General features: G+C 49.0%; 1 protein-coding gene across 1 annotated transcript; it reads left to right on the top strand.

Annotated features, from left to right (window-relative positions):
* The first annotated feature begins 202 nt into the window (after positions 1 to 202).
* On the top strand, positions 203 to 20,743 carry KCNJ5 (potassium inwardly rectifying channel subfamily J member 5). Its single transcript, XM_030964885.1, is given in 5 exon segments — positions 203 to 586; positions 8,486 to 8,633; positions 8,635 to 9,433; positions 20,004 to 20,262; positions 20,264 to 20,743. Coding segments are annotated over 4 exon segments (1,287 nt in total). The 5' UTR covers positions 203 to 586; positions 8,486 to 8,492; the 3' UTR covers positions 20,352 to 20,743.
* The last annotated feature ends 6,706 nt before the right edge of the window (positions 20,744 to 27,449 follow it).

Below are 27,449 nucleotides of genomic sequence, written 5' to 3'. Positions count from 1 at the left end.
GGGAGCCCCCGGAGCCCCTCGCTGCCGGTCCCGGGGAGCTCGGAGCTCATTCCCGAGCTCAGAGCCCCTGCGATCGCGAGCTCCCCGGGCAGGGATTCGCCTCTCCGCCTGCCCACCCTCCCTCCTCTCCTCCGCTCCCGGCAGCGCCCTCGCCCCTCCCTCGCCCCCCGCCCCTGCGCTCGCTGAGAGCAGATAAGGCTCCGTCACACGCAGCCTCCCGCCCTCCTCTGCCCCAGCCCGGAGCACCGCGGGTCCCCCGAGCGGGACCGGGCACAGCAGAGCAGGGCAAGGGCAAGGCAGGGAAGGGAAGCAGAAGTGGCACCGCAGCAGCGGAGGGCTCGGAGCGGAGCCGGAGATCGGGGATAGCCGGGGCCAGGGCGTGGGCAGCCCGTGCCACATCGATGCCGGCTGCCCGCGGGCAGCGGGAGGGAGGCGGCGGCCGGCCCGGGGCCCCCAGGAGCAGCCCGGCTCCCTGGTGATGGCATGGACCGGCCGCTGCTCCCGCAGCCTCGCCCAGCCCCGCTCCTGCCCCCCGCCAGCCGCCCCCCGAGCCCCGGCGCCACCGATGCGGAGCCGCTCGTAGCGAGTAAGTTACGATTCCTTTGTTATTCCAGGTCACTCCCGAGCTTCTCCGGCTGCAGAGCATCGGGACGAACGCGGAGCTGTTGGGCCAGCGGGATGCCAGGCTCCCGTGCCCAAACCTGCCCGGCTGTGAGCTGTGGACAGGTCCTGCCTAACTCACAGCTGCCACGGAACTCTCTGGGAAGGCAGGGATTGGATGCCGATCTTGGGCAGAAGCACTGTCAGATCTAAAGGTGTGATGCGGGAAAAGACGTTAAAATGTAGGAACTGCTCAGGTACAGGATTAGTGGAGATCGCTGGAATGCAAAGGGCACCAGGAGACTGATCAGTGAGCAGCCCTGAATTATGGAGCGACTCCATAATCCTTATCTGGAGCCCAAGATTAAATTCTTTCATAATTAGGATACTTGCCAGTGCAGCCTCAGATGAGGAACTGGCATATTCAGCCCTTGGAGGGGGCAGGGAACGCAGTGCATTGGGAATCCCTCGGGGGTTGTGGCTCTGGGAGGTAAAAGCATGACTTGATTTTTCTACCAGTGTCCTGTTGCATCACTCAGAAAGGCGCCTGGGGTTCTCCTTGTGCCAGCACATGGTGGTTGGGAGCACCAGGTTAACTTTTACACAGCCTCTCTCCCCTGGCTTTGAACAGGGAGTTTCAGGAACCAGCCAAGAACTGGCAGAAACTGACCCTGTCCCAAAAAACTTACCTCTGGCTTTTGGAGATTCTCATCAAGCAGCTCCTTCCTCCTGCGCCCTTTTACTTTAAAGTAGACCTTGGATTTGTGGAAGAGGAGCTCAGAGGGAAACCAAACTGGCTTTTCTCACTGGTTCTCTGAGCAGTCCAAGCAACCGGGATCTCCTGAGAAGGTGGGGAGTGTGTGGGGCAGTGTTTGTGCTGGGGGGTTATTTCACTTCTGGGCTTCAGTTCTTTGACTCACTATTCCTACCCAGTTGGAGATAAAAGATGAGGATCATTTCTGATTCCCATGGCAGAATGTTTTCCATCTCTGGGAAGTTCCAGCCCAATTATTTGGGGGGGAAAAAAAAGCACACAGAGCTTTGGAGTAATAATCTAATATTCCAAGGCAAATCTCCAGACTCCACTGTTTAAGTCACCCACTTTCTGTTGGGTTTGAGATCAGGAGAGGCCCTTGGACATCTGGGGCAAGCAGTGGCCCTTGCCCAACAGTTTGGTATGAGGTCAGTTTGTCCCTCTGACTCCGACCCCTTTCTGCAGTGTGTTCAAGCACTGCTGAGGGCCTTGGGGCAAAAAGAGCCTGTGCTTGGTAAATCCATCCGTGAACTCTTTGGGTGCAAGCTACTGCAGAAGTGTGAAGTGGTCCAAGAGTTTAATGTATTTTTTAAAACTTTTATTGTATTTTTCTTTAATTTTTGTTGTATTTTTTAAAGCAGCTGCAGATTCCAGAATGATTTTCTTTTGCTGCGATGGTAAATTCCTAAACAATGGAGAATGGGAACATTGCTATTCCTGGGGCAGGATTTTCTCCTAGAACTGAGATTCTGCTTTCTCAACATCCAGTGTTTGCTGTTCAGAGTAAACAGCCAAGAGCAGGAGAAACAGGAGTGTCTGATCAGGACAAAGGTGTTCCTGACTTTGTTCAGTTGTGTTGGTTGAAAGACAATGGTGAGATTTTCAGTGACACCATAAGGTGTCCCTAAAATAGAGCTGGGGTGAGAGGCCAGGGACAGAGAGGCTGCAGAGTGCCTCAGGCACAGTCACTTCCTTGGAGGTGGAAGGATCAAATTGATTTATTTCCAGGCTTTATTTGTTGTTGGTAGAGAAAACATCATTTGACTGCTCCAAATCGTGGAAAACACTGAAGAGCACAATATTGTGTTTGCATCCTTTGCTCAGGGACTAGGCACACTCAAGGTCTTTAATGCAGTGAAGTACAAGAGAATTGCCTGGGAGTGACATGGATTAAATCCTCCCATCCTTCCTGTGCAGTGCAACTGTGCTGTAGGAGATAGTCCCAATCTTCTGGAAACTCCATATTCTCCAGTCATCGTGCTCTAACAAGTTATAAAAGCCTGAATGATGCCTCAAAAAGCATTTCCTAGTTTTCATCTTATTTTTCTGAAAAAAAAAAAAAAAAACCCACCCAGTCTCTCCTGATCACAGTTTTGTTTCTCCACTCTGTTCTGTATTGGTCTGGAGTCATTATATTTAATGCAGCTGTGAACTTGGGAGATGTGTGGGGGTTTTATACTTCAATCCATAGCTGAGGGAAAAATGTATTTGAAACCTGTAGCTATTTGAGAGAACAGAAACTGCCTTAGTTGGCTTTGGAAATAATCTTGCTGGGTTATTCATCTGGTGGATCAGGCTGTGGAGGCTCTGCAAAGAGATCTTCAGATACACCTGAGGCAGACAAGGACTGCATTCCCTGCTGCTGGAGTGGGGGAAGGAGGAAAGAGTTCTGCAGTGATTCCAGGGCCTCATTTAGGATTTTGGAACTACTAAATTTAATTCCTGCCCTGCTGCAGACTCCCAGTTGAGTGTTGAAGAACTGTTTTTGTGAGTGATTCCCCCATCCTGAAATATGGGACATAGAGCCCTTCCTTGGTCCAGGCCCCTTGGAAAACACATCAACAAAATTTTACAGTACGTGATATCTGTGCTGAGTGCTGTAAAACACTTGGGTACTCTGGAAAGTCATATTCCTGCCTCACAGCTGGCAATAGAAGGGTCCCAGGATCTCAGAGGAGAAGGATGGGTTGGGAGGTAACTCACGGGTAAAAGGAAAGTGCAAATGTCCATAAACACTTCCTTGGGGTCAGATTGGCTCCCTGGCCAGAGAGATTTTCGTTGGAAAGACTGAGCACCTTCTGTTGGGGTATTCTGAGCCAAGGGCACTCTGGGCACACAGGAGCTGTCACAGCCCAGCTCTGTGACAAGCACAAAGCCACCCTGGCCCTTCAGGTTAAGCAGCAGCCACCATCTCGGTGACCTGGCAGCAGGGTGAGGCCTCCTGCAGCCCCAGGGGAACCTGCTGGCGTCCTGAGGGCCAGGAAAGTGCTGCTGAGACTCACCCAAAGCTCACAGAGGAGAGGAGAGGCACCTTCCCACCTCAGTGCTGAGTGAGATGACACTTGGAGAGGCAATTACTGGGGTCAGGGAGCTTTGGAACCACGTTTGTTTGTGAGGTGCCACAGGTCTCCCTTCTTGTGCAGTGTCTTTGAATCTTTTCCCCTGGCTTTCAAGGGCACAACTCTTCTGCAGCCTTCCCTCCACCTGTGGATCCCCAAGCACTTCCCAAAGAGGCAGCCACCAAAACCCCAAAGCTCTATTTATATCAGAAAGACGGAATATTCCATGGTTTTTCCCAAATCCACCTGCCTTTCCTCACCTTGCATGCACAGGGGTGTGTGGACAGGCAGGCTGGTGGAGCTCACTGCTCAGTCCCACTCACACACAGGGAATAAAAGGGTGGAGGAAAGATGCCTTTCTCAGGGAAATCCAAGCCCCACCTCAGTCAGAGCCCATCTCAAGTCATTTTTCTTCGGATTGTCAAAGGTCCTCTTCTCCTAAGACTTCTCCTTCCCCCATCTTTCTATGAGCACTCATTGTTCAACAGCCAATGCTTTTATTCTCTTCAATGCTGCTGCTTTAATTTCCTTTATTCCTGCACCTACTTCCCTCTGTTGCTCCTGTCTGACAATTAAGAATTTCATTCCCTTGCAGCACTGTAACCTAAAGCAGAATGATGGGGCCCAGAGGAACCTGGGCACAGTACCCTGGTTTATGGGGTGTGGGCCAACAGGCAGCAGAAGAACCAGGTCAGGTTTTTCAGTAATCTCTGTTCAGTATTATTGGTTGTTTGTTGAGAAGTACAGAACTCATTGTCTGGAAAAAAAAAAAAAGATAGGGTTAAGTGGAAAAAAAATATTTTTCTGGGAAGTTGTGGGAGGTTTGCAAAAGAACAGTTGCTCAATTATTCTCCCAATGTGAGAAAACACAGGCATTGGGTTTAAAAGAAACAAAAAGAAGTCTGCTTTTACACAGACTTGATGACAGATTCACATATTTAAACTCCACCTGCCTGTCAGTTTGGTCCTTTCCAGCATCAAATCCCATCCCCATGGAAATTTGTGTGTTTACTGCAGCCAGATCAGCAATTGTTTAAATGGAAAAAGCCCCCTGGTCAGCAAGGAAAGAAGTTTCTTCAAGTGTTTTATAGTTTTGCCGTCCTTGATGTGTCTGGTAAATTGCTGGGCCCGCCAGGAGCACACCAGCTCTGTCAGGAGGGGCTGGGAGCTGCTCTGCCAACCACTGACTCCTGGAGATTCTCACCCAGCCCCAGCCTGACTCCTGTGCAGCAGATCCCAGCCCCTAAATGTCACTGCCTGCCCTGAGTGTGTCGTCTGGGCAGAGCTGAACATCAGCAGGGCTGATAAAAACCTCTCTGCAAGGCTGATAATGCACTGACTCACAGCTCCTCATGCAGTAGCCTGTCCTAAAGGAAGGCAGCTTTGTACAGAAGTGACATTTTTATTATCCTGGCCTCGTTTAACCAAAGACAGTAAATGCCAGAGAAACAGAACAGTGCTGTGACTGTAAGAGGCAATTTCACCCCATGGCTCTCTGTGCTGGAGGGAGCAGGGATTTACAGACTGGAGCTGAAATCTCTGGGAGATGCATGAACATATTTAGCTGGCAGAGATGCTTATGGCTGGCAGCAGTGGCTGTGCCCTGCACTGGGAAGAGTTAACCAGGTCCTTCCCCAGTTACACTGCTCCTTTCAGAGCCTCTTGTCATTTGGGCTAAAGTTCCCCAGGGCAGTTAAAATAATGAAAGAATGACAGCAAATTTTCTAGAAGATTCTGGTGCCTGGGATCTCACAGACCATCCACATCCCTATCACAAATTTTAGTGTTGAGGAATTAAGGCAGAAGGAAGAGCAGTGATTTGCTCAGAATTAGGAAGCCCTGGAATCATTTGGAGCAGAAAGCTGGATAGTGTGCAGCCATCCAAAGCTGTGCTCAAACTGCTAACCAGCAGCATTCTGTTTAAAGACTCCAAAGCAAAAATTCATATGCTTAATTATTTTCAATAACCACAGACTGAGGTTGTGCTCATACTGCAATGGGAAAGTTAAAGATGAAATACTGGTAGGAATTGGAGTGCCACTGAAGCTGTCAGTGAACTTCTTATCCAGCAGGAATTTTTCTGCTTTACTGGATCACTTGGAAGGTGTTCCTGAAGGTTTGTGGAGATGTTTCAGCTGAGCTGTTGCTGGAGATCAGTAGCACCACCAGGGATGTTGCCAGCCCTGTGAGTGTTTTAGTTAAAAAGGTTCCTCCCTACATTTGTTAATGGGCAGTTCCTCAAACCTGCTCCCCCAGGGTGATCTTTCCAGGGTTTTAGGATTTTTGGTTTCTTTTCCTCTATTCTGTTCTTTGTAATAAGTTTTAAGATCCTTTTGGTCTCTTTGGTGTGAATCTAGAACATGTAACCTTCCACTCTAGGCTGAAGTCTGGAACTGGATTGTTCTCTCTCCCATGGTGCCAGTGATAGCTTCGAATTTACTGTTGTAACAAAATTATCTTTAAAACAAGCCTTTTAAAATTGAAAGCAACAGGCAACACTTGCCTGGTTTTACATTTAGATTGATGGCAAGCTTTTTAGTCCAAATGGAGTAATTTTAGATTAATCAATCAATGCAAACATACATAGAGAGTATTATTTGTAAGAAGGAGGTGAGGAGGTTTTTTCACTACCTGATTTCCAGGGGATGGGAGGCTTCTTTCCCTATTAAAGAGGGGGGGAAAGTGTGTGATTGTTCTGCCATGTGCTTTCACATGTTAGGAAGCGAGAGTCAAGCTGTGCCCCTGTCAGTTTTCAGGATCTTGCAGCACTTTGCACACATGTAAAGAGATGAACCTCAGAGCAGAGAGAGCCAGGCCAGCAGGTCTGGAGGCTTGCATTGCAGCAAGCAGTGAGAAGCAGCTGAGGATGTGAGTGAATACACCCCGAGCCAGCTCTCAGGAGGGACAGACACAGAGCAGGGGTGACTCTTGTGTCCAAATCCTGGCTGGAGAAAGGGAACCCATGGCACTGGGATTTTCTATCCCATGTCCAGGGTGGGTGGCAAACCCGATCCCCCTGATTTCCCATCCCAGCCCCAGGAATGGCCATTCCCAGCCCGTGGCGTGAGCAGAGCTGTGGCAGCAGGCAGCGCTCAGGGCTGGGCTGGCACAGATGGTTGGGCTCCCTGCGGAGCCGAGCCAGCAACAGGCTCGGGCTGCTTCGTTGGAGCACTGATCGATGATGACTTAGACAAGGGCCACGAGGAGTTCTCTGCCGTTATCCTGACTTGGCTGCAGCCAAATGGAAGTGAAAATTTGTTGTTTCATTTATTCATCCTGCCTCTGCTTTCATTCCCGCCCACCCTTTTTGCTTTTTAATACCAAAAAGATGGAGCTACTTTGCTCGGTCTTAAAAATTGTCTCTCCCAAGATACTCTTAATTGTATCTCTGCACCTTTTCTCATTCACAGGCACATAAGAAGATTAAAGACAGAGGGAGCAGTAATAGATTTAGTTAGGTTTTAATAGGATTTGCAGAGGACAATACAGGGAACGAATGCCATAGAAAATATTGCTGCTCTATCTTTGATATCCCTAAGGCTCCTTAGGTAGTCTTTGACAGAGATTTTGTCTGTGCCCTGCATCCAGAGTCAAGACTCTCATTTTTTAAAGGAGTATCTAATCATCTCTGTAAACAGGATGTTACATTAGAACTGGCAGACAGCATTGCCGCCCTCATCTCATGTTATTTATTTGTATCCTGGTAAGCATTACTCTGAATGTCGACAGTGGGCTTTTTAATAGCTCTGATGCATTCCTAAAAGTGCCCAGTGATTTTGTCTAATGTCAGGTGGAGCAAAGGGGTGAGCTCTGATAGATCTCATTAACAGCAGGCCTGGATTCATCACACCCTCACACGTGGGATTCAAGATACTCAATTAAATGTTTATTTCACGTTTAAAGCCCAGGCTCACGAGTAAACTTCCAGAAGGTGATTCAGCACTCCTGAAACCTGAGTTATCCCTGGAGATGCCTTTCTCTGCTGACTGCAAGGGAAGCCTTCATGCATAATTTAGACTCATGTGAGATTTAGGTAGACAGCGGTGCTCAGTGTTTTCTCTTAATTTCTATGGTTTCTCTTGATATGCACCCAAAACCTGAGGCATGAAAAAGCTTCAGTCCCTCCTGAAAAAATGTTGATGTATCTTTACTTTGTTCTGAGTTGTGATCTCAAGCAAATTTGGTGTGCAAAAAAATCTAAGGACAGAAAGAAAACCCAAAAATGTTCTAATAAGGTTTAAGTGTTCTATGCTTCCACAGTGTGCCCATCGCCCCAGTAGTTGCTGATGTTTGAAGGGCCTGTGTGTGATAAATCAGTCTTTAATTCTGGGTCACTGCAGGGCTCTGTTTAACAAGTGAAGGGTTAACAAGTGTTCAACAAGTTGGAGGGTTCACACTTCTCCCACAACAGCCAGGAAGAAAGGATTCAGACCCTCATCTCCAACTCCAAAGCTGGCATTTTTGACTAAACTACTTCCTGACCCTTCCACTGAACAGCTCAAATCGCCCCGAGACAACCCTCGCACAAGCTCCAACACCACAAACAAACAACAATCCTCACCCCCCAATCAAAAGCAACACCACTCCCTTTGAATACAGCATAGCCATCCCACTAAAATCTGATCAGACCGACAACAGACCCTCCCACTATTCACCATCCCCTCATCCGCTAATAACCCCATCACACCTCCTATAACCCTGCAAAATCAATGTCCTGATGGTCCAGACAGTGAAACAAAATGGCTTTTTCCTCTTTGCCTTCTGCCTGAACCTGTCCTTCCTTGTTGCGCAGCCCAGCCATGGCTGGAGATTCCCGGATCTTCATGAACCAGGACATGGACATTGGGGTCACGTCCCGGGAGCCCAAGAAGATCCCCAAGCAGGCTCGGGATGACGTCCCCATCGCCACGGACAGGACCCGGCTCATTTCCGCCGAGGGCGAAGAAGCCGCGGCAGCGGTACATGGAGAAGAGCGGCAAGTGCAACGTGCACCACGGGAACGTCCAGGAGACCTACCGGTACCTCAGTGACCTCTTTACCACCCTGGTGGACCTCAAGTGGCGCTTCAACCTGCTGGTCTTCACCATGGTCTACACCATCACCTGGCTGTTCTTTGGGTTCATCTGGTGGCTCATTGCCTACATCCGGGGAGACCTGGACCACCTGGAGGACGAGAACTGGATTCCCTGTGTGGAAAACCTCAGCGGATTCGTCTCGGCGTTCCTGTTTTCCATCGAGACCGAGACAACCATCGGGTACGGCCACAGGGTCATCACAGAGAAGTGTCCCGAGGGCATCGTGCTGCTCCTGGTCCAGGCCATCCTGGGCTCCATCGTCAACGCCTTCATGGTGGGATGCATGTTTGTCAAGATCAGCCAACCAAAGAAGAGGGCGGAGACCCTCATGTTCTCCAACAACGCCGTCATTTCCATGAGGGACGAGAAGCTCTGCCTCATGTTCCGGGTCGGAGACCTCCGCAATTCCCACATTGTCGAGGCTTCCATTCGAGCCAAACTGATTAAGTCCAAACAGACCAAAGAAGGAGAGTTTATTCCTCTGAATCAAACGGACATCAACGTGGGATTTGACACCGGAGACGACAGGTTGTTCCTGGTGTCCCCTCTCATCATCTCACATGAGATCAATGAGAAAAGCCCCTTCTGGGAGATGTCCCGCACCCAGCTGGAGAAGGAGGAGTTTGAGATTGTGGTCATCCTGGAAGGAATGGTGGAAGCCACAGGTAAGGACCTGTCAGCAATCAGTCACTGTTTTCAGGAGGAAGGGGGCACAAAGCATTTTGGGCAGTTTGGCATTAAGATTTCACTGTCCATGTTACCTGGCCTAGAAACACAGTGAGGCTTGTCCTTGGGTAGTGCCTGACTCAGGTGGGGCATCTGAGGTAAGCAGCAGTGAAAAGTTGGGCCTTTAGCTTGTGCTGTAGGGTTTCACCCTCTTTTTTGTACTGTTTCACCCTCTTTTATAAGTCTGGGATTGAGGTGAAGGGGTTAGTCCTGGAGCTGCTCGTAATCACTTAGAACTGATCCAGGGGAGAAAAAAAAGCAATGGATTAAAGGAATTCTTGAAGTCTGTGGTGGTCTTGTTTCCTGTGATCAAAATTCATGGTGCAAATCTTCTCCCATTTCTTCCCTGTATTTAAGATAGGCTGTAAGTGTGCTATTTTAGGTACTGCTGTAGTGTTGATTTTAATGGGGGCTATGAAGTGCCCAAGTCTCACTGTATCCCATAAAGCAGCACGTGCTGAGGCTGAATGACTTGCACGTGGTGCAGGACACACATTCCCAGAAGGAGCTCAAAGAGGAAAAAATACAGAAACTGCTTTTGTGACTCTTGCAGCCCTGCAGCTGCTTAACAGCTCAGACAAAGCTGGGTAATGGGAGATTAGGAGATATCCTCAGCCCATTCCCAGTTTCTCCTAGGGGTGTGTTTGTGACAGGCGATGAAAGAACTCTGTGTCCATGTATAGTGACTGGAAAAGGGACAGCCCTCAGCTTTCCCCGGCCTGGGAAAGGCAGCTGAGGGAGGGATGGGCACAGAGGCTCCTTCCCACGGGTATCTCCCCCAGGAGCTCTGGCTGCACCTGGCAGTCATTTCCATGGGTCATTTCCACTCGCATGAATCCCTCTGCTGCGGGTTTGGGGAGGAGCCGGCACCTCTTCCTGCTGCACTTGGGGCACAGGGAGTGTGTCCAAGCCCCTGAGATGCTCAGGTGCATTCCAGGCAGGGTTTTCCAGCCTGGGGTAGCCAGAATGCCTTGATGGAATCACAGTCTGCAGGGGGAAAGGGCTGCAGGCAGCTCTGAGGAGAGAACTGCTGGCTAAAGATGGACAAGCAAAGTCAGAAATGCAAAAAAAGCTTTTATAAGCAGTTTTCCCCTTTGGTGTTTCAGGATTTTAGTAATGAGCCCAGAGCTTTCCTGTGGGTGGTGGTTGGAGTTTGTTTTCCATCTCAGTGAGGTTCTCTCTGAGTCATTAGCAGGAGTTTTCAGCTTGTTGCGAGTGCTCAGTGGTGTCAGCACCCTGTCTCATAGATTCTGCCCTTTGCTGACTGTTAATGTTATCCCCTCCTGGAGATCTGCTCATTAGTTACAACAGCCAGAGGAGGAAAAATCTCTCAAATTCCTGCCTCCCAACCCTTTGCTCCCCAAGGCAGCTGTCCAGAGAGGTAATTCGGTGTCCCAGCATCTCCCTTTAGGTGATCAGCAGTGGCTGACTTCCCCAAACAGAGCTGATGGGAGGTGATGGATAAATTACATTCCACTGGGGCTGGAATATGTGCTGTGGGAGTGGAATTCACCTGGCACGTCCAGGGAAATGCTCTTCCCCAGCAGAGCATTGCCGAGACGTGGCAAAGGAAGGGGTGGGTGGAAAAGACTATCAAAGGCAAGGATTTGTAACAGTGACTTATTCTGCAGCCTAAACATTTATTAGAGGCTGGAGCTTCCTAATCTGAGCGTGGAATGCAGCTCCTTGTTTGTCCAAAGCCTCTTTGCTCGTCACACAGTGACACTGTGAATGCTCTGAACCCCTGCTGCTCTGCCTCCCTCGCAGGAAGGCTCAGCCGCGGCTGGGGATGTGTGAGAGGAAGTCATTATCAATAACAACCTCGGAATTAAAAGCATGGCAGAGGAATAATATTGCCTTACAAATGGGCTCCTGTCCCAGAGGGATGGCACAGGCCAGGCTGTAAGGATATTAAGGAGCATACATCTGTGGAAATGAATTATCCTGGGCTCACAAAGCAGCCTGGGAAGTCCCACCCTGGAGCTGGAGGAGGCATTTTGCACAAGCTCGGAGCTGAGTGGTCCGTGGATGATTCCAGGATCCAGTTTGGAGGCTGGGATGGGTCCGCCCGGGGAGTGGGGTATTTTGTGACCAGAAGAGTGGCTTGCAGAGACAGTGTTTGTGCTTTCCTGCTTCATCCTCACACTTGGGAATATTGATAAAGCAGTTTAGGGTTATTAATCCCTCCCTCCACACCTTAAAATCTGTTCCAAGCAAATTCTTAAGGTACTTCCCAGCCCATGGCACTGCTCAAGGCCCATCTGCTCTCAGGAGTGGTGTGATATTTACTCCCAGCAGGACTTCTGTTAAATCCTGACGCCGTCACAGCCTGCTCGGGTTCAGGGCAGTGTAAAATACAACAGAGCATTTGTTCCCTTTGCAACCCCTACGGAAAATGAGGACTCCACCCCCCAGAGTTCAGGGGTATACAGCTCTGTTTTCCATGGGGCGTTTGGAAAGCAGGTCAGAAATGTGATTGGCAATGTATCAATGACCACAGAAACAGAAGCACGACTAAAAGTGGGGATATTTTCCACGGATAATTTGGGACAGTGATTTATAGCTATTTTCAGTAGGTTTAACCAGGTGCACACGTATTACAAATGTAATGTATTGTCTCCTCTCAAACAAGCAGTTCTATTTACTGACATTTAAGCTTAATTCTGACCCAGTGCAAGGCAAAGATGGTAAATAGCTTCAAATGAAAAGTGTAGAATAAATTCTGAGGAGTTCACACCCTTCAAGTCATTGGATTTTTTACAAAGTGAAACACTGTGACTTAAAACAAAGATTTTGTGTTCAAGTTATCTTGGTTTTTTAAAGGTCTGAGTAACAGCATCCTGAAGAACAGCAGCTCACCAGCCAGCCTAAAATGCAGTGGGTTTATTTGGCTGAAAAAGATAAAAAAGCTGGTGTTACTGAGTGAGAGCTGTGTGCCACCCGGGGCTGCTGCACTGAGGGACCCTCCGAGCCTGGCACAGCCCCAGGCTTTTCCCATCCTTGTTTGGGATGGATGATGGGGCTCCACGAGAGGAGGGAAAAGGCCAAAGGGAGACTGAATTTCTGGGCAGATCTGTTGTGGTCACTGCTGGGTGAAACGAGCACTGTGAAGACAAAATCAATATTGCTGACCAGTGTTCTGACTCCCAGGGGGCTCTGGGGGCATCTGGGGGCAGCAGCCTCACCCCCAGTGCTCCTGGTGAGCGGGGCACAGGCATTCCTTCAGGGGATTCTTTATCTCTGCCTTATCAGAAAGGGACTCTTGTCAACATCAGCTGCTCCAAATCTGACTTGGAATAGAAGGGATCAAAGCAAAGATAGAAAATCTGTTTGCACAGTGAATGCATTTTTGCTTTCCCTGCCTCTCTGCTCCCCAAAATCTCAGGGCCACGCTGGTGAAGGACAGCTCCTGCTGCTGCTGGCCAAAGCTCCTGCCCTTGCCCTGCTGATCCCAAACTGAGCAGTGTTTAAAAGCTGCTGGGACAGGGGAGAGCAGGGGAGGTCCAGGCCCCCCTCCCACGTGCTGCAGCCAGCTGGGTTGTGGTGAAGGATTTGGCTGATCTGGTTAGGGAACATTAGCAAGTCCAATTTGTTAAAATACTGTTTTTCTCTGTAAGCCATCACTGCATGTGCTGACACACTCTGCATATCCTACAAGACTTCCTGGCAGGTAATTTGAAGGGACTCTCTTCTCTTCCAGCTTTACCCTTCCTCTGCTATTTGCTGACAGTTATGCAAATCCTGGATCCAAATCCTGCTTTTTCTGTAGCTTCCTGCTGCCCTCGTTCCCTGGGCACAGCATCCAGCACTGCTGCTCCCTGGGCACAGAGGCAGCAGAGCTTCTTACTCCACTCCTGGTCCTCCCTGGTTTTCATTGCCTCTTTTTCCCAGCACAATTAAATGAGGCACAAGAAACACTCCAGATGCCTGATTAGTCCAGTCACTAAATGAAGTTTTAATGAACTCTTATGTAAGTACAGGTATATATTTTTCTGGCTTAGAGTCAGTGTGATAAAAAGGGATTTAATGATTAGAAGTAATTAACCCATCCTGTCCCTGTGGGAGTGTAGGCAAACAGCAGAGTTTTCACACCTCAATTTATCCACCTTTGCAGAGGACAGAGTACAGTTTCCTGGCTGTAAATGTAGGGGCAAATGGAGTAGTCACAACAAAAGATGTGCTGAAATTAATCATGATTTTCATGGGAGCACAAAGGAAGGGTGAAATTACTGGATGGAGTTTCTGAGCATTCATCATCTGGTTTGGGTTGTCTTGTGTTGCTTTGCATTTTGCATATAAATAAGTTTTCTGCAAGGAATGTCTTGCAGAAGTGTTAAAGACGCTGCCTAAAAATGATAGGAAGAGATGTCTCGGGTCATTGTGTTCATGAGCTGGACTGTCCTCTGGAGGCAGAGGCTGGCCCTGGTGTCTGAGGTGCCTCTGCAGTCCCTGTAAACCCTAAAGGGGTTACCTGGTGTGAGCTTGGCTCGGGCTGGGCCTGCTGGAGACATGGCAATTGAATCCAAGGTCTTTACATCATAAAGTCCTTTTATTATATTTTTTCCCAGTGCCTAGGAGCTTTTGCATGCCTGGAGAGCATTCAGATAAATTAAAATCCTATTACTCTCCTCTGGCATAAATATCAAAGTGAATCAAGCCCAGCCATGTCCTCTAAAGGAGACAAGCACAAGGAATTGGAGGACTATGTTCCTACCTTCTAATACTCCTTTCAAGCTGGAATAATATTGACTTTTTGGATGTTACAGTGTTCTTTGGTCTAATTAACACAGAGGGACTAATAACTTTTATAACTTACCATATGCTAATGCAAATTGAAAGACACATATTGCTTAATTACAGCAATAGAACTTAAATTTTTATACCTTTTCCTTGCCACCCATAAACTTCCATCACTGGCACTGCCCCTCTGAGGCCATCAGCCCCTGGGCAGTGGGTGTTCCACAGCTTCAGAGCATCCAGGAGAAGGAGAAACATCATCCTGGGCGCAGCAGAGAGGGGCAGAGGAGGGAGAGCAGTGCCAGCAGGGTCTGTGTCCCAGGGGCCAAGCAGATCTGGCCCAGCCCAGGCAGGCACATGACATTTCCCAGCAGATAATCACTGAGCTCCCTGGCATTTCAATGAGCACAGTTAATTTTAGCCTGATGAAAAATGTTGTCTTGACAGCCCCAGGGGCTGGGCTGTCTCTGCCCACTGAGGAGCTGCAGGCCACAGAGCAGCACTGGAAGGTTCTGCTGGGGATGGGATCCCATGGAAGCCTGGGGAGATTTGGAGCAGCACTGGGAGGTTCACCTCTGCTCAGGATGGGATCCCATGGAAGCCTGGGGAGATTTGGGGTTGGTAGAGCACCTCTGTGTGCCCCCGTGCTCTCCCATTAACCAAGGTCACCTGAGATGGGATGTTTGCCAAAAATCAGCGTCTCCAAGAGCTGGAGAGAGCCTTTGGTGTCCCCCAGGCAGCTGCAGCTGCAGATTGGGGTGCTGAGGTCTGGTTTAGCCGGGCACCAGGGGCACTGTGCCCTCCCAGGCCAGGCTGTGCTCCAGGGCAGAGCAGCAGGATCAGCCCTGCTGAGCCGGCTCCTCCCGGGCCCTGGCAGCAGCTCAGACATTCCAGCTCTTTGATAACGACTGTGATGACAGCAAAGAGCCTATTGCAGAGTTCCTGGCACTTGTTTTACACGCTCAGCTCTCAGATGTGATGAGACACCGGCTCTAATACACATCACAGCCTGCTCAGGCTGCTTCCTCTGCTGGGAAGGAGAACGGGGCTGTGCAGGGAGCATCCCTGGCTGCCTTGAGCAGGAGCAGGCACAGCTCAGTTACTGATCCGTGCCTCCAACACACAGACAAAAAACCCAGTTCTTAGGATTCTGCTGTAACGAAATTATCATCAAATCTCTGTGCAATGCTTATTGCACAACTGGAAACCCGGACACAGTGCCCTGGTCTCCAGCACCTCTAAACCCTGGAACTGGTTCTAGCTTTACTGAAACTTGGTGCTTCTAACTTCAAACAAGTTTTATCTCTGGTTTCCATTAAAATTGAGTTTTGTTTGTAGCATGAAGGTGAGCTCCTGCAGTAAGAGATGAGAAAGCTGCAACTAAAAGTGGACATCTGAAGATTTCTCATATCATTGCATGTTTTCCTGAACAGACAGATTGCACACATTTATATTAAACATAGTTTTTAATTTTAAACCAGATTGTTTAGGAGAAAATGAAACTTCTAATGGTCATACAACCCAGAAAATATGATAGGGTTGAAAACTATATGTCTGTGAATTCAAGTAGATCTACTTGGACTGAAAGAAGGAAAATGAGGATATAGGGCCATGAAGATGATGGGATGGAGCAGCTCTCCTGTGAGGCAAGGCTGAGACAATTGGGATTGTTCAGAGGAGAAGGCTCCAGGGAGAGCTCAGAGCCCCTGGCAGGGCCTGAAGGGGCTCCAGGAGAGCTGGAGAGGGACTGGGGACAAGGGATGGAGGGACAGGACACAGGGAATGGCTCCCACTGCCAGAGGGCAGGGATGGATGGGATATTGGGAATTGGGAATTGTTCCCTGGCAGGGTGGGCAGGCCCTGGCACAGGGTGCCCAGAGCAGCTGTGGCTGCCCCTGGATCCCTGGCGGTGCCCAAGGCCAGGCTGGATGGGGTTTGGAGCAATCTGGGATTGTATAAAGTGTCAATGTTTAATGTCCCTTCTAACCCAAAACATTCTGGGATTCTGTATTCTTTTGGCATGAAGTTTATTTAAATGAAACCCCCAAATACCACCGTTTAAACCCAAAATGTGTAGTTATATATTCTTAAAGGGAAGGATTAACAGCCTTTACAGGGGCCATACATGCTATGGTTAATTCTGCAAAAATTCAGAGAGTCTGGAATCTCTCTTCAGTTCTTGTGCTCCCCAAAGTGTCAGTGCTTCAGGGCTGCATGAGTGATGGAAGAGAAGTAATGTCACAGTTGGTGTGATACCCAGATCTGGGTCTGTTTGCAGCCAGGGGTTGCACTTGGTGATCCTTGTGGCTTCCTTCCAATTCAGGATATTCTGAATTTGGATTCTGCTTGATGGATAGGAGCATATGGCAAATGATTCCCTATACCCAAGACATCCCACAGCCTCAGATAGACCAGAATGAAATTAAACAGGTGATTTTTTCAGGGATACACTATGGAACAGGTGAGTTTTTCAGGGATACACAATGGAACAGGTGAGTTTTTCAGGGATACACAGAGATCTGAGTCTGGGGGTTGCTGTGCGCCTCTGCAGGGTGGCACTGGGATATTCCAAGCACAGAGGGTGCACATTCTGTTCCAGTGGCAAGTGGCTGCATCCATGTGCTCTTAATAAAAACAAGGTTTATTGTTTCCACACCTCTTCTGTCATCTTTTCGCAGTCACAGAGGCAATAATTAGCTAGGGACATTACAGATGCATTAATTAACCAGGCTGGAGAGCACAGGGCAGCCTGCAAAGCAGGCACTTAATGGAATTTGAAGCAGAGACAATGGTGTTGTTTACTGGGTGATGTGGGAGTTGCCAAGCACTGTGTCCCCACGCAATTAAACACCATTGCACATGTGCTAAAAAGGAATATTTGAATGGGATTATGGAGCAATTACAAGTTGTCTTATTGTGCTGGCTCAGTGTCCCCGTGGGGTTACAGAAAGCAGCTCCTGCAGGAAGCTGGCAGCAGCAGTGTTTGCTTGCTGAAAGCTTTCCATTGTTCCTGCCCTAATTGAATACTTAGAGCTGGACTGGGATGGTGTCCCAGGAGCTCAGGTTCACTCAGGTGCTCCCCCAGGGAAGGAGCTATTTCAGGCCTGGATTATAAAGCAGGAGTTCCCTCAGAGAGCCCCAGGCCCCCACATGTCACAAGGACACCCCATCTTTGCCCTGGAGACTCCTTGATGGTACCTTGATGCAGCACTTGGAAAAGCAGGGTAAGAACCAGCTGGTTCACCCACAGGACTGATCCTGGAGCCTGCAGGGTCTCCTCTCCTGCTCTCCGTGCTGGCTCTGGAGGAGGCACTTGGAGGCCTTTGGGATGTCTGGTGCCAAAGCAGCTCTGTGCAAAGGGAAAAGGACTGGTTTGTTTTAGCCAGCTGCTGGTTTCCAACCTCCTGGCATGAGGCAGCACCAGGAAATGGGATTAGCCCTGCAGCCCTGACCCCCCAGACAAGAGGAGTAAAAGCCTTTGCCTGGGTGGGTCAGGGTGAGGTCAGTGCCTGTAACACAGCTCCCCTGGCAAAACCTGTACCAGGACTGGGGAACCAGCACTGCTGGGGCTTCCAGGGAGTGAGGAGCTGGCCAGGGCAGGGGCTGACCCTCCTCACCCCAGGGCTGGTGATGCTGCACTTTGCAGAGCCACCAAAGGCAGCAGTGGCCTCACCTGCTCCTCAGCTCTAAAGCAAAAGCTGAGTTTCCTGAAAAGACACTGAACTTCCACAGAGCTTCTCCGTGAGGCAGCAGCACTTGGGGTGATTTTCATTCCCTGGCTGTGTTTCTCAAGGCAGCCCCTGCACTTCCCAGTTGCTTCCAGCCCAGGAAGCAGCACGCTGGAACACTGTGACTAACGCTGTACTTGTTGTTCCTGCCCAGAAGCAAACACTCCTGCAGATCTTCTTGAGGGGAAAGATTGGGTTTGCAGCCTGTGCTACAGAACTGCAGATGTCTCAGCATTGCATGTGTCACTGTCTCTTCCCCTTTCAAGGAACAAAATACTCCTGGCCTGGTGGCTTTAAACCATGGAAAGCACTAAGAGGCTTTCAGCTTTGCAGAGAACTTGCCTGTGTGGGCGTCTTTCAATGGTCTGTAGCAATTATAAGAACAAAATATTCCTCTTTTCACAGAGGTGGGGTTTTTTTTAAGGAAAGAGTTTTCTGATTTCTCTGAGATTTCAGTCACTTATGAGCTCACAGAGTGAGGATATGTGATATGCTCATCCCTGAAGCTTCTGACACTGAGATTTTTTCTCCCTATGCATTATTTTAGATTTCTGTCCCTGTGCTCTGGGCTGCAGGAATTAGACTTGCAAGTATTGGCCAGAAACTGGATCAAGGCATGTTTTGAATCTATTCCAGTCAGGCCAATCCCTCACCCTCTATGAGAGAACAGTGGGAGGACTTTGTGAGGTTAGCTTTTCACTGGAAATTAATTCAAAAATCAAAACATGATTAGGAAAAAGAGAGGAAAAATGTTTGGAAGAGAAGACGCCTTGACACTGGGGGGTGATTCCAAGAGGATTTGCTCACAGGTGTGCTTATCCCAGCTCAGCAAACCTTCTCTTTAAACTTTTTCAAAGTAAATAAACTCTGATCCATGGGGCTGAGAAGCAGCTTGACAAGTACCAGTTCCTGTGAGCCACTGTTCATTCAAACCACAGCCCAGCAGCACAAGGGCTTGAACCCTCCTGGGGATTCAAAAGCCAGCTGGGAACCCCTCACCTTTGGGCTGAGCATCCAGGGGTGTGCAGCTGTGTGCAGGGGAGTTGTGGCACTCATGCAGGGAATTCAGGCACTAATGCAGGGAATTGTGGCACTAATGCAGGGAGTTGTGGCACTGCTGCAGGGGAATTGTGGCACTAATGCAGCAGGGGGTTGTGGCACTAATGCAGGGGAATTGTGGCACTGCTGCACAGGGAATTGTGGCACTGCTGCAGGGGAATTGTGGCACTAATGCAGGGGATTGTGGCACTGCTGCACAGGGAATTGTGGCACTAATGCAGCAGGGGATTGTGGCACTGCTGCAGGGGATTGTGGCACTGCTGCACAGGGAATTGTGGCACTGCTGCACAGGGAATTGTGGCACTGCTGCAGGGGAATTATGGCACTAATTGCAGGGAGTTGTGGCACTGCTGCACAGGGAATTGTGGCACTAATGCAGGGAGTTGTGGCACTAATGCAGGGAGTTGTGGCACTGCTGCAGGGGATTGTGGCACTGCTGCACAGGGAATTGTGGCACTGCTGCAGGGGAATTGTGGCACTAATGCAGGGAGTTGTGGCACTAATGCAGGGAGTTGTGGCACTAATGCAGGGGAATTGTGGCACTGCTGCAGAGAAGAAGGGATGGTGCCAGCCCAGGGGAGGGCAGAGCAGTGGCTCCCTGTGCTCTGGGCTGTGTGGGTCAGGGCTGGGGCAGCACTTGCAGGGCTGGGGGTTGTTCCAGCAGGATCCACCAGGAGCTGTTTGTGTCAGGCACAGAAACAGCACCTCAGCAGAGCAGGGGGAGCAGAGAGAAGCTGCTTTGAGCCTGCAAACCCCTAAACACGAGGTTCAGGAGGTGGAAGATGCCGACATGAATGCATCCCTTTCCCTCTGGGTGCTCAGCTTGTTCATGATAGAGGCTTTTTGATGCTTATTAAGCCAAGACTTTTCCGTGTCCCAGAGCAATCAGGTATGGAAATGACACAGAAGTGCTTTTAAGTGCCAGGCGTGGTTGGGTGAGCACATAAGGAAGCTTTGCCTCTAACATCCCTCTCTTTCCACCCAGGGATGACTTGCCAGGCTCGCAGCTCCTACATGGACACCGAGGTGCTGTGGGGACACCGCTTCACCCCCGTGCTCACCCTGGAGAAGGATTTTTACGAGGTGGACTATAACAGCTTCCACAGCACCTATGAGACCCACACGCCCGTGTGCTGTGCCAAGGAGCTGGCCCAGTCCCGCCGGGAAGGGCAGCTCCTCGGGCCCCTGCCCAGCCTGGGCCGGGACACAGGGACAGCCAGGGAGGACCAGGAGGAGGAGGAGGAGGGAGGAGGAGGAGGAAGGCAGGGAGCCGGCGGGACTGAGCGGAGCCAACGGGACTGCGGGAGAGGGGAAGGAAGAGGTGCCTGTATAACCCTGGAGCCGCTGGAGCACACCCCCACACCCTGCTGGGACACTGCACTGGCCAGCCAGGAACCGCCGGGGAGCCAGAGCTGGGATTCCGGCCTGCTGCTCATCCTGGGAGTCACTGCACTGCACCTGCCTCAGGGCCCTCAATTTCCTGAGGCTCTGAGCTTTGCCCTCCTCTGCAGAGCACCTTGATCTCCATGGACAAGGCCCACTCTTCTCATCACTGTCAAAAGCGAAATTCCCGCTGCTGGTTGTTTCAAAAGGTGTTCATTGGATGTGCAGAACTCTGCCCCTCTTGCCAGGGGGTTTGACCAGTCCAGAATGTCCCATCTCAGTATGAAGAATGTGATTTCATACCTTCACTTAACTTGTGAGTCAATGTATTGTAGACATTGTTCCAGCTAAATTAAAAGAAAAGGTAAAAATCTCCTGCTATGTAGTGAAGTGTTTTGCCTTCATGAATTTTACAATGTTAGTGTTTGCTTCCAGTCATTGGGGCTTATTTCCTACAAAATGTCTGATATGGGCAGGGCACCTTTCCCTGCAGACCTTTAACATGTTTATCCAATGTTTTGTCTTCTCCAGCTGAAGTGTTTTGTGTTTTTCCTCTTTTCATGGAATCTCTGACACATTTCATGGGCTGCCCATGGTCAGAGAAAGTTTAGATTTTGCCCCAGTGAAGGCTTTTTTCTGGCCTCAATGTCCCAGTTGCAGTTCCAATTGATGATTTAAAACAAAGGATGTAGTCCCCAGGGGGTTGGAATGTTCTGGAATTTCAGAGGCTATGGAGTAGGGAGACTGGGTAAGTGGCAGTTTGCAAAATCCGCTGCTCTTCTGCAAAGCACATATTTAAAATAAAGGTTGAAGTGCTGATGTTCCTGCAGCTAATGGGAACACACTGACACAACTGAAGCCAACAATTTTGATCTTTAGAAAGAGGCAGAAAACCAGATTTCCCAAAGAGGATTGTCTCATCCAGGAAAACGAATGAAGAAGAGCAATCTGTGAGATAAAAGATGTCCACAAATTTCAACAACACAGGAAAAAAAACCGGCCTCGTTGGGGAAAATCTCTTCCCTTGCTCCTAAAACTTTGGTGGAAAAAAGAGGCTACCTGCAGAATTATTTCTTTAATACAATAAAATGAGAAATACATAATATGCAAGAGTTATTTTCCATAGAGAAAGGACTGTATCTTTATCTGGGAAATAAATGTGCATTGTCTGGACTGAGCTGCACACTCAGGATCTGAAATACAGTTTTGCCTCTTGATTTTAATACAAAGACAAGATAAACTGGAAATAGAAAGCAGTGGTCTTATTCACATGGAAACAAGGAGGAGAATGCAATCTGCAGGGGTCAGAGATACCATTTCCTTAGAGATGTAATCTTACAATGTAGGGAAAAGAGAAATTTGTGGGGGTTTTTCTGAGGGGGTGGAAAAATGACCATGACATGGCTGTGTTGTACTTTAACCATGCTAGGAGCCAGCAGCCAGCTTGGCCTCCAGGGTACAGGAATTACCTCTCAGTTATACAGCACATGTCAAGGGAAGGAACTCCACTGGAAATCCTCATCGGTTCTAGAAAGCATCTTGCAACTTCAGAGTGGCCAGAACTTTTCCAGAGGTCTCATTTTTGTTTTTCTGCTCAGGTTCTTCTTTTTCAATCCTGAGCCTCAGATGAACAGAGAGAAGATAACAGAGAGAAAAATGAGATCCTTAGAATTGTTCATTTTCTGAGACCTTCTTGTTCATTTTCTGACACCTTCTCACCCAACTTCTGCACGATAATTACGTGTCAAAAATCCAAACTGGGTTTCAGATTTTCTTCCTCTGTAGCTGAAGTGATCTCCTCCTGCAGGAGATGGAAATGGAAAGCAAACCCGCAATGGGTCTGTGCAAGTCAGTGGCAGTTGGAGCCCTTGGAGGGATGTTACAGAAACCCTGCCCAGGGAGTGCCTTGTGCAGCTCAGCTGGACATGAGAGAGGTTTGATGGGTCCCTCCTGTGAGGCCAGAGACAGAGCCTGGAAAATGGCACTGGACCCCCTCTGCACCTTCCTCCTTCCTGGCTCTTGCCTCCCAGAGAGAAAATGGCCACCTGCAAATATCCCAAAAGCTCTTTAGTCTGCTCATTGCCCTCAAGATCTCATGCCACAAAGCTGCTCCTTCCTAAGACTGTTGAGTCTGGGAATTCATATATCCTCCTGTAAGGAGTTTGTGTTGTGCAAATCCATCCCAGGGCATGGGGGGTAGCACAAGGCTTGTTCTGTGTTTGCAATCTGCAAATGTGCCCCAATGACTTCTGAACTGAGGTTTCAAACTGTGTCTGCATGAGCTGAGCCCAGGAATTTCCCTAGTTCTGGAGGATGGAGAAACACCCTCCTGCATTCCTCATTGAGCTGAGCAGATCCAGAGCAGAGGGTCCCTCAGGGCTGGGGGCACCCTATATGCTTCCTGTATTTTCAAACCATATTTTCAAGTTGTGCAGCCTGGCCACCACTTCTGGGGGTTCAGGGACCCCTTCCAAAGCCTGTCAGGCAGGCCCCAGGGTTGTCCTTTTCCTGAAAGAGTTTTAATTTAGTGAGTGTACTGAACTTTCCTGAAAGTGAGGGAGAGCACCTCTTCCAGAATTGTCCTCTCTGACAATTGGATCAATTTCCCTACTGTTCACCAGCGTGTGCAGGACAATAAACCATGGGAATAAAAGCATAAAAGATCCACTCTTTGCTGTAATGAACATTTAGATACAAAGCTGCATCTCTTTTGGGAGTTGAAATAACTCACACAGATACATCCACCCACGCAAATACCCCATATAAACTCTACACTCATCAGTGTACTTTTAAAAATGTTAACTAATACTCCACAAGAAACATTTATAACCTGTAAGCATGCTATTCACCCATGAATAACCATTTCTATAATGGACCCAGTAAACAAGCTAAAAATACATATTCAAAACATGGAAAACATCTGCTTTATGAATGTATCACTGATAAGGCAAAGTCACAACAGAATCCATCCACAACTCATGTAGGAGCCACTTATGCATAACAGGGGCTCTCAGAAGCTGCCAGTGTTGTGTGTGCAAACATTTCCACCTGAGCGCTGCATTTTAACACAGCACCTGAGGGCTGGCTTATTAAACATGAGCCCAGGTGCCTCTCCACACACTGTGTGTCCCCAGCAGGCAGAGCTGCACCCTCAGAGCATTTCCCAGCAGCACAGAGGCAGAGCCCGCATGGCACAGCACAAACACCCTCAGCAGTGCAGAGCAGAAGGGGTTGGATGCCAGGGTGTGCTCCTGCCCTGCAAACACCCATGAGAACTCGGGAGCAGCCCAAAGCTGCATTTCCTGTGCTTTATTCTCCTCCCTGTGCAGGGAGGGTGGGCAGCAGCTCTCTGAGAGCAGAGCTGAGGGGGTAATGGAGAGGCAGGGGGAGCGCAGCAGAGGCTCTGTGCTCACCTGGGGTTTGTGGGAGGCTTTGGGAACACCCTGGGAGGGAGCCCTGCACACTCTGTGGTTTATTTGATCAGCTGCTTTCCCAGTCCCAGCCTTTGAACTACTCTGTCCTTGGGCAGTGCCACTGGTGCTCATGGAGGGCCAAGCTGCCCTGTGTGCCTTGGGTGCTTCTTTCTCCTGTATTAATTCCCATATTAAGACTTTTCATTTTGACTGGAGTTAATTTCTTAGACTGATCTGAAGACAGAGTGGAAAAACCCAGCCTTTGCCTTGGCAGATGGTTCTGGGCAGGGGTTAATCAATATCCCTCTTAGAAATGTACCTTATTTTTCATTTTAATTATTCTGGTTTTAATTTTCACTCATTGCAAGACTCATCACTCATTTTAGGCTTAAATTTACCGCCCCATTGTTTTCTGTCTCTTGTTACTATGAATATATTTCCATCAGAAAGGGTGGATCATGGACCTGAGAGAAGAGGGAATGTTATTTATGCTCAAGTAATTAATACCCAGTGATAAGCTCTGTTTGCTGCCAGCCATATCTCCTGCAATATATGAGGGGCAGGTTGCCAGGATGTGTTAAACAGCAGTGTGGTGGAGGACAGAGGAGATGCTTAATTAAGGTACAAGGAAAGCAGGCAAGCTTTCAGAGAAGTGGTTCCATTCAAAGGCCAGGGAAGCAGTGGTGAACTCCTGAGTCTGCTGGGAGTCACACCAGTCAGGCTCCATTTCCAGGCATGCTTGGTCTCTTTGGTGGCTGTGAGGAGCAGCAGAATCCAGAGTCTGGCATTTTATTCCATGAGGAAGTCAGGGCTGAGTTCTGATTTCACTTTGGGTGATCATTCTCTCTCAGGGAAATGGGGAAAGGTTCCAGGGGAGCCCAGTGTGTCCCTCAGCTTTGCCAACAACTGTCAGACCAGAACTTGGTTCTTAAGTCCTACCTTAGGGAGTGGAGGGGAAAGTTGCACTTTAAGACGCTGTTGTGCATAAGAAAATGCACACCAGGGTGTCTGTGATGAACAACTGGTGCTGGTGGATCATTTCTGCTGAAAAGTGAAATCTAATTCTGCAGCTTTGCTTAAGGAAGTTTGTTATTCTCCTTGCAGGACTGAGCTGTCCTGCTTAGCTGGAAGCAGGCAGCACAAACATGGAACTGCTTTCCCAAAAAGGTGAAATCCGAAGTTCCACTGAAATCTGTGCTTCACATGTTGGCGTGGATGCAATTCTAGAGCAGCTTCAGTTTAGCAAGCGCTGAAGGTGTGGGCAAATACAGACTCTGGTTCAGTTGGGTGATCTGAAAGAATGAATGAGAAAAAAAAACCAGTCTGGTTTCATTAACTCCAGTAAAAACAGGAGTAACTCCTTAAAATCAGAGCTGTATTTTGGTTGGATTGGTGATATCAGAACCAGGACATGAAGTGGTTGTAAAGCTCTGCTTTAACTCGTGTCTTTGCATCGTGGTCCATCTCTGAGTAGGGCAGAGGAGGAAATCAGGGGCCTTTCTGTACCTGGGAATAGAAAGGAGCTGATCCGTTCAGCACAGTGGATTTGCTGCTCTCTGGTGTCTCCCAAATCCCAAAGGGACAGGATGGCCTCCTGATGCAAAGAGGGGCAGGTGTAGCACTGCACAGCAAAGAGCTGAGCCTTTCATTTACCAAATACTGGAAAGAGCAGCAGATGAGGAGGAGGGGAGGCCTGGAGCCATCAGACAGGGCTTGTTTGCCCCAGGGGTGACAAGGGCTCTGTGTCTGCTCAGTGGAGCCAGGGCTGCTCTGTTCCAAGCAGCAAAGGGGGGCAGTGAGGGGGCTCCAGCTCAGGGAGCTCCATCCTTACCCAGTCTGTGTCAGATTTAACTGAGTCTTGTTTCCTACCAAATAGGGCAAGTTATTTAAGGAAGGGTGATTCAAAATTGAAACAACTCTATCCTTTCAAGCCTCATCTTGTAATTGAAATATTCATAAAGCTCTTCATTCAGCATAAGACCATTGCAGGAATATTTTAAGGATTTCATGCCTTTTGCAGTTGCAATGTGCAAATTCAGCAAGACTAGCCTGCATTTTAGGAGTGCAAATGAATCATATTTTTGACCCATCTTTCTTTCATTATATTTTCCTTTATGGGATTTTCATCAGATGGAAAGAGATTGTGTTTTTACTGTGTGTACAAACAGCTGCTATGAGTTAGGCTGAGAACCACTGAGTTCACTGTCCTGGCTGATGAATGTTTTGGGGGTGGATGTCAAAAAATACTAATCTTAAAATCTGTTCTTTCTTAATTTTACTCAGGTCCTCATATCCTGTGTGATTTAAAGATGAAAACTAAATGCAGATAAAGCCCAAAGTTAATAAAAAACATATTTCCATCCCAAAGAGGAGCAAATACTTCCACAATTCCACAATTTGTGGAGGGCCAAGCTGCTCTGTGTGCCTTGGGTCCTTCTTTCTCCTGTATGAATTCCCATATTTATGTATATTAAGACTTTTCATTTTGACTACAGTTAATTTTTTAGACTGATCTGAAGATACAGTGAAAAAACCCAGAACTCAGAAGTGCCTCATGTCCCGGTGTGCTGCTCACTGAGCAGGACACAGCCATTCCCACCTCCCAAAAGTACAAGAAATGCACTGTAGGAAATCAGAGCAATAGACCTAAAAGCACCTGGGGAGAATCAGGCTGACAACTCCAACCCTCTGCATTGCTGCAGATTTATCCCTGAATGAGGAGAAAAACTCACAGAAACAGGAAAATGAATGATGGGGGAAGCTGCAGGGTGCTCACCCTGTGTGTGCTCCCGCTTGTTCCATTGCGTGCCTGTCATTTTTGTGCCAAACAAATGAGCAGCAGAGCCACACTGAATCCGTGCCCCATCTGCCTCCAGTCACAGCAGGGCTCAGCTGCTTCCCTGCTCCCAGAATAGAAGGAGGGGAGGCAGTGCCAGGTGCAGGCAGAGACAGCCTTGGCCTGCTGGACCCTTCCAGGGAGCCCAGGAGGGCTTTGTCCTTCCCTAGCAAAGCCTCTCCACGCTGCCAAGGCAGATAAAGGGACAGAAATGGCACTGGGGCACAGAGAGGGAGCAGGGCCAGGACAGGGCTCATGGGGCTGCTGGGTCAGGGAGAGGAGCTGTTCTTCCACACTGGGTTTCAGGATGTCTGGTTTTATGGGATCAGGGCTGCTCAATGCCCTCTGTTTCACCCACACAGCTCCTCACCCCATCTGCTGCCAGGAGAGCTCAGCTCCCAGGCTTGTGTCTGCAGAGCCTGAGCTGGGCAGCTCCTCCTGCATCACACACACAAAAATCAGCACCTGTGTGACTCCTCCTGCATTACACACCCAAAATTCAGCCCTGTGAGGAACTGGTCCTGGCTGGTGTCCCTGAGCAGCCAGCCCCGCACAAAGAGCTGCCCCTCACTCCAGACAATGTGGGGAAGGCACCATAACCAGGGGCTGACTCCGAGTCCTGGATTTGTCCCTGCCTCCCACTGACCCCACACAATTCAGTGCTCACACCTGTGGCTTTGTGGGATCTGTTTAGGCTCCAGCTCAAGAAGGTGCATGAGCATGTCCTGAATTTTAGATGAGTTGGTTTTTAGAGCTGGGGCTTTATGGCTGCAATTTAATCTGTTTGTTCATCCAGGTT

This window comes from Camarhynchus parvulus, chromosome 24 (assembly GCF_901933205.1).
Source record: "Camarhynchus parvulus chromosome 24, STF_HiC, whole genome shotgun sequence".
NCBI lineage: Eukaryota > Metazoa > Chordata > Aves > Passeriformes > Thraupidae > Camarhynchus > Camarhynchus parvulus.
Note: the sequence above shows the minus strand (reverse complement) of the source record. Positions and strands in the feature narration are given on the sequence as shown.